The sequence below is a fragment of the Ahaetulla prasina genome, chromosome 3 (assembly GCF_028640845.1).
Source record: "Ahaetulla prasina isolate Xishuangbanna chromosome 3, ASM2864084v1, whole genome shotgun sequence".
Lineage (NCBI taxonomy): Eukaryota > Metazoa > Chordata > Lepidosauria > Squamata > Colubridae > Ahaetulla > Ahaetulla prasina.
The window spans coordinates 229222901-229230400 of NC_080541.1; the positions used below are offsets into that span (position 1 = coordinate 229222901).

The 7500-nt window shown below is 47.7% G+C and overlaps 1 protein-coding gene across 1 annotated transcript in view; it reads right to left on the reverse strand.

Annotated features, from left to right (window-relative positions):
* NOL4L (nucleolar protein 4 like) overlaps positions 1–7500 on the reverse strand; it is a 152525-nt gene that overhangs the window by 98324 nt on the left and 46701 nt on the right. The window contains exon 2 of the mRNA XM_058178871.1: positions 3277–3432. Coding sequence (XP_058034854.1) covers positions 3277–3432 — 156 coding nt within the window. The remainder of the gene's footprint in view (positions 1–3276; positions 3433–7500) is intronic.

Genomic DNA, 7500 nt, shown 5'->3' on the forward strand with positions numbered 1-7500 from the left:
TGTATATTGGGGAAACGAAACAGCCACTTCACAAACGCATGGCCCAACATCGGAGAACAAACCCACCAGGACTAGATTCAGCTGTCTATCTGCATTTAGAACAGGAAGCTCAAACTGCCCAAGGAGCTGCTGATACAGCTCTACAGAGGAATTATTGAGTCTGTCATTTGCACCTCTATAACTGTCTGGTTCGGTTCTGCAACCCAACAAGAAAAACACAGACTTCAGAGGATAATTAGAACTGCAGAAAAAATAATTGCTACCAACCTGCCTTCCATTGAGGACCTGTATACTGCACGAATCAAGAAGAGGACCGTGAAAATATATTATTGCTAAGGTTAAAGGTTAAGGTTAAGGTTAGTGCTGGCTGGGGAATTCTGGGAACTAAAATCCAGTGGAAGTGAAACAGTGATTGAGCTTCCGATCCACCAAAAAAAGGCCAAGATCTTTCCATTTGCAATCCAGCTTCTTCAGGCCACCATTCTGCCATCTTCCCGGGAAGAGTTAACGTCCCATCAAATCTAAGTCTGATTTTATTTGAAGAAGTATTTTCCCCCCCTCCTTTCTCTCTATATTAAGGACTCCCAGCTGACAAATACTCAACCCATCACGCTTCTCACTTCAGCTGCCCATAAGGCTAATTTATTTCTCATCCTCTACCTAATAATCCATAAATGACCTCATCTCCCTCATCTTAAACCTGATCGGCTGCTCGGGAGAGAATAGAAAGATGGAGTCCTCAGTGCTCTCTGAGCTTGGTTGGTTTCTTGAAGACGGTTCATTACCCAACTAGGGAGCATCATCAGTGCAAGAAGGGAGAGGGGTTTGCGGAGTTGCAGGAGAATAAGAAGTGGGGAGGAGGAGGAGGAAGAGGACAAGGAGGGAGGAGGACAGTGGGACCTTTGGTGTTCTCTGAACTTGATAGATGTTTCATTACCCAACTAGGTACCATCCGTGATAGAAGGGAGTGGGTGAAGAAGAGGAGGAGGAAGAGAGGGAAGAGGAGGAGGAGGAGGAGAGGAGGGAGGAGGAGAAGGAGAAGGACGACTGTAGGGTCCTTGGTGCTCTCTGAGCTCGGTGGTTTTCTTGCAGATGTTTCGTGACCCAGCTAGGAAACATCATCAGTGCTGGAAGGGAGAGGGGATTGCAGAATGGAGGAGGAGGAGAAGGCATGGAGGAGCAAGAGGGAAGAAGGAGGAGGACTGTAGTTCCTGGGTGGTCTCTGAACTTGGTTGCCTTTTGGAAGTCGTTTCATGACCCAACTAGGGAGCATCATCAGTGCTAGAAGGGAGAGGGGTTTGCGGAGTGGAGGAGAATAAGAAGGGGGGGGAGGGGGAGGAGGAGGAGGAGGAGGAGGAGGAGGACAGTGGGACCCTTGGTGTTCTCTGAGCTTTGCAGAGGTTTCATTACCCAACTAGGTACCATCATCAGTGATAGAAGGGAGTGGAGTTTCAGGAATGGAAGAGAATAAGAAGAGGGGAGGGGAAGGAGGAGAACGGTGAGATCCTTGGTGCTCTCTTGAGTTGGGTGGTTTTCTTGCAGAGGTTTCATTACCCACCTAGGTAACATCCTCAGGGCTACAATATGGAATTTGCACCTACTAGCACTGAGGATGTTACCTTCTTGGGTAATGAAACATCTGCAAGAAAACAATACCAAGAGCCCTTAGACTTGTATATACCACTCCATCGTGTTTTACCGCACTCTCTGAGCAATTTAAAATATCAGAATCTTGGCCTCAAGAATCTCATTCCTCACTTAACCAACCTCGGAAGGATGGAAGGCTAAGTCAACCTTGAGCCGGTCAGGATCGAACTCCAGACTGTGGGCAGAGTCAGCTTCCATTACGACGCTCTAACCACTGTACCACCATAGCTCTTTTTAAATAACTAAGCTCAGAGAGCATCAGGGACCCCACAGTTGTCGTCCCTCCTCCTCCTCCTCCTCCTCCTCCTCCCTGCAAACTCCACTTCCTTCTAGCACTGATGATGCTCCGTAGTTGGGTCATGAAACGTCCCTTTGCAAGAAACCACCCAAGCCCAAGGGAGTTCTGGGAGTCGAAGTCCAGCAAACTTCAAGTTGCTAAGCTGAGCAATATTTATCGAGCTAGCATGACGGATGGGTGGGTGGGGGGGGGTTAGTCCTCAGCTCAGCCTTCCTTCCCTTTTTGCCCCTCAAATCCAAGTGCACCCCTCCCCCTCCCCCCAGGATCTCCTCACATCAGATCAAAGGCCCCGCTGCATTGGGGACCCAGGGGGCCAAGGTCCCTGTTTTGGGGTGGTGCAGAGAAAGGGCGGATTTGACAGCTCCTCGCTGTGCAGAATTGCCCTCCCCAGGCACACAGGCCAGATGTCGGCTTGCAGCTAAGCTGGAGGGCACAGGAAGGGTACCTTTTCCTCCTCACTCTCCCCCCCCCCCGCTCACCCCAGCTTCCTGTGTTCGGCCCGAGGATGCCCACAAGTTTAGCAGCTGAAGAGCCATGCGGAGCTCTCTGGAGGTTGTGCAGCATGCAGCCTTGCCTTTGTTTATGGCAGGAGGAAATGCACCCTGCACACACAAACACACAGAGAGCCATGTGACCGTCCAGGGCAGACCTTCCCTCCCTCGGCTCAGCACATCTGCAGATGGGGCCCTCCCCTCCTCCTCTTCCACTTCTTTTCCTTCTCCACCATTCCTTCTCCTTCCCTCCTTCTCCTCTTCCTCCTCTCCTCCTCTTCTTCCTCCTCTCCTTCTCCTTGTCCTCTTCCTCTCTTCCTTTCCTCCTCTTCCTCTCCTCCTCTTCCTCTTCCTCCTCCTCTCCTTCTCCTTGTCTTCTTCCTCTCCTCCTCTTCTTTCTCCTCTTCCTCCTCTTCTTCCTCCTCTCCTCCTCTTCCTCCTCCTCTCCTTCTCCTTGTCCTCTTCCTCTCCTCCTCTTCCTCCTTCTCTCCTTCTCGTCTTCTTCCTCTCTTCCTCTTCCTCCTCCTCTCCTTCTCCTCTTCCTCTCCTCCTCCTCCTCTTCTTCCTCTCCTTTTCCTTCTCCTCTCCTGCTCTTCCTCCTCCTCCTCCTCCCCTTCCACTTCTTTTCCTTTCCCTCATTCTTCCTCCTCCCCCTCCCCTGTGGGCTCCCTCTCCCCTGCATACCCACCCACCCCCTCCTCTGTGTGCCAGCCTCTCCTTCCTCCTCCTCCTCCTCCTCTTCTGCCCTAGGAAGGCAGGCGACAGGTGCAGACAGGCAGGCAGGGAGGGAGGGTCCGGGCGCAGAGCCCATCCTGGGGGAAGGAGGGAGGGAGGTCTCACCGCCCGGTAGGTCTTCTTCTGCCCGGCGTGCTTGGGGGCCTTGCCCGGCTCGGCCGAGCTCTCCACGTGCATCGAGTAGATGATGTCGAAGAAGTCTTCCACCACAGCCACGCGCTTGAGTGCGATGCCCTCGGGCTCCGACAGGCCATCTGCCCCCTGCAAGAGCGGAGACAAGTCGAGTTAGGCTCAGGAAGGGACCACCGTGACAATGGGGGGGAGGGGGGGCTTTGCTGCGGGGCACGGTGGGGGGGCACAAGGGCTGGGTGGGGGGCATCACCAGGCTGGCACGACATCCCTCCCTCCCCCCCCATATCTGCTACGGCAAAAAAAAAAAAAAAGAAGATGCCAACAGACAAAAGCTGGCTTGCTTGCTTTCAGCGACGGCTGCCCGAGATGGCCCAGAGAAAAAGTGGGGTAATTTTGAAACCCCTTTTCTTACTTATAGTAGCCCCATGGAATGGGGGAGGCGGGGAGAGAGAGGTTGGCTGGGCTGGCGCAGCCGCACAGCGACGCTCAACGGCTGGGTGACTTACAACATCCAGATTTTTCAGTTTGGCCATTAAAATAACTCGGCTTACGAGCACAATTGAGCCCACCGTTTCTGTTGCTAAGTGAGACACGTGTCAGGTGAGTTTTGTCCCACTTGACACCACCGTTGTTAAGTGAATCACCGCAGCTGGTACGTTGGTAACCCGGTTGTTAAGTGAATCGGGCTTCCCCACTGACTTGGCTTGTTGGAAGGTCGGCGAAGGGGATCGCGTGAGCTCGGGACACCCTGCAACGGTCATAAGTATGTTGCCAAGCGTCTGAATTTTGATCGTGTGATCAGTCGTAACTGTGAAAAATGGTCCTAAGTCAGTTTTTTCAGGGCTGTTGCAACTTTGAACAGTCACTAAACGAATCGTTGTAAGTCGGCGACTATCTATACACCGGCCGCTATGTAGACTTGAACCAGAAAGGATTGTGCATGCTAACTCTGGGGGACTTACAATCATTAAAAAAAAAAAAACTATATAAATTTAAAAGAGAAATAAATTGGATACAAACTCCAAAAAACTTCAGAAGATTAAAAAATGGGAAGGCCAGGAGAGGATGGCGGGGGATGGGTGAGTGGGGGAAGAAGGTGAGATACATGATTTCTTCATTTGCTGCCGGCTGCTGACCAGGATATGCAGCACAATGCATTGAGCCATGTGTAGATCTGTATATTGGGGAAACGAAACAGCCACTTCACAAACGCATGGCCCAACATCGGAGAACAAACCCACCAGGACTAGATTCAGCTGTCTATCTGCATTTAGAACAGGAAGCTCAAACTGCCCAAGGAGCTGCTGATTCAGTTCTACAGAGGAATTATTGAGTCTGTCATTTGCACCTCTATAACTGTCTAGTTCGGTTCTGCAACCCAACAAGAAAGACACAGACTTCAGAGGATAATTAGAACTGCAGAAAAAATAATTGCTACCAACCTGCCTTCCATTGAGGACCTGTATACTGCACGAATCAAGAAGAGGGCCGTGAAAATATTTGCAGATCCCTTGCATCCTGGACATAAACTGTTTCAACTCCTACCCTCAAAACGACGCTATAGAGCACTGCACACCAGAACAACTAGACACAAGAAGAGTTTTTTCCCGAAGGCCATCACTCTGCTAAACAAATAATTCCCTCAACACTGTCAGACTATTTACTGAATCTGCACTACTATTAATCGTTTCATAGTTCCCATCACCAATCTCTTTCCACTTATGACTGTATGACTATAACTTGTTGCTGGCAATCCTTATGATTTATATTGATATATTGATCATCAATTGTGTTGTAAATGTTGTACCTTGATGAACGTATCTTTTCTTTTATGTACACTGAGAGCATATGCACCAAGACAAATTCCTTGTGTGTCCAATCACACTTGGCCAATAAAAAATTCTATTCTATTCTATCTATTCTATTCTTCCTTCCTGTTTTCTCTCCACCTTCTTTTGCAACCTTGCTCATAGGGTGGGTGGGTGGGCTACGTGGCCCAGTTATCTTCCTTCCACGAGAAAGGCAGTTCACACAAATTAGGTGCAAATAGAAATAACCTCCGATTTCCAAAGCAAGGAAGATAAAAGCGAGAATGGTCAAATGGGTTTATTTTATTCAAAGGGGAAAATATATTTCAATTATATTGGGATGATATCGCTTCTGGATTTCCCGCTTGCGATGAAACTTTTGACTTTGGTTTTGCTGATCAGAAAGATTTGTCGTTATAGAAATGGCTAGTTATATGTTAATTTTTATTTTATTTATTTGAATTTATATCCCGCCCTTCTCCGAAAACTCAGGGCGGCTTACACTATGTTAAGCAATAGTCTTCATCCATTTGTATATTATATACAAAGTCAACTTATTGCCCCCCAACAATCTGGGTCCTCATTTTACCTACCTAATAAAGGATGAAAGGCTGAGTCAACCTTGGGCCTGGTGGGGCTTGAACTTGCAGAAATTGCAAAGCAGCTGTGTTAATAACAGACTGCTTTAGTCTGTTGAGCCACAGAGGCTTTTACACATTAATAATGTGTAAAAGCAAAAAGAAAGTTGAAGCCGGAGTGTTTTTATCTTGTACGGTGCTAAAAAGAGTCAGAAGTCAATGTTCCTTTTTACTCTTATTTTTTCCTTATATCCTTCACCTTCTTTCCACCGCCTTAATTTCCTAATTTCTATTTTTCTTTGTATTTTATACAATTAAACACATTTTTTTTAAAAAATTGAACTTTAAAGGAAGGTCTCCAAATGGCTGCAGAGATCTCAGCGGCAGAACGATGGAAAAAAAGATGCACATTCGGTCCAGAGGGGAAACCAGGATAAAATTTATTATTATTTATTTATTACGAAATGTATTTGTTCCCGGTTGGCTCTCTTTGTGCAAGAAAGAGCAACAAAGATGATTAGGGGACTGGAGGATAAGAACGATTGGAGGAATTGGGTAGGTCTACTTTAAAGGAAGGTCTCCAAATGGCTGCAGAGATCTCAGTGGCAGAACGATGGAAAAAAAGATGCACATTCGGTCCAGAGGGGAAACCAGGATAAAATTTATTATTATTTATTTATTACGAAATGTATTTGCTCCTGGTTGACTCTCTTTATGCAAGAAAGAGCAACGAAGATGATTAGGGGCCTGGAGGATAAGAACGATTGGAGGAATTGGGTAGGTCTACTTTAAAGAAAAGAAGGACTAAGGGGGGTGTGACATGATAGCAGTACAGCTAGTCCTCGACTTACGATGACAGTGGAACCCAGAATTTCTGTTGTTAAGTGAGACATTTGTTTTGCCCTGTTTTACGGCTTTTCCTGCCACGTTTCTGAAGTGAACCCCGGCAATTATCAAATTAGGAACACGGTCATTAAGTGAAAATCGGGCTTTGCCGTTGACTTTGCTTGTCGGAAGGTCGCAAAACGAGGATCACATGACAACCCCCCCCCCAGGACACTGCAACCGTCACAAATAGGAGTCAGTTGTCAAACATCTGAATGTAAATCAGGCGATCGTGGGGATGCTAACAACGGGTACATGTCTCCTGTGTGAGCAAGGGGTTGGACTAGATGACCTCCAAGGTCCCTTCCAACTCTGTTACTGTTAAGTGTGAAAAATGGTCATAATGGTCACTTTTTGCTGTTGTAACTTTGAATGGTCACTAAATGAACTGTTGTAAGTCGAGGACTAGCTGTATTCCAGTATTTGAGGGGCTGCCACAAAGAAGAGGAGGGGGGGGAGGCGGTCAAGCTATTCTTTAAAGCACCTGAAGGCAGGACAAAAAGCAGCGGATGGAAACTAACCGAGGAGAGAAGCAACCTGGAATGAAGGAGGAGTTTCCTGACAGTGAGAACAATTAACCAGTGGAACAGCTTGCCACCAGAAATCGTGGCTGCTCCATCGCTGGAGGTTTTCAACAATAGACTGCAGAACCATTTGCTTGGAATGGTTCAGGACAAGGCCACTTTAAGCTAGAAGCTGGAGGGGAGAATATATTCAGTGCAGGGCCAGAGTAGAGATATCGGGCAGGGCAATGTTGCACAGATAAATTTCCAAAGTGTTTGCCCACATTAGATCAGTGCTTTTCAACTTCAGCAGCTGTAAGATGGGTGGACTTCAAGGAGGAGGAGGAGGTGGAGGACTGTGTGATCCTTGGTGCTTTCTGAGCTTGGTTGTTTTATGACCTTACTAGGTAACATCATCGGTGC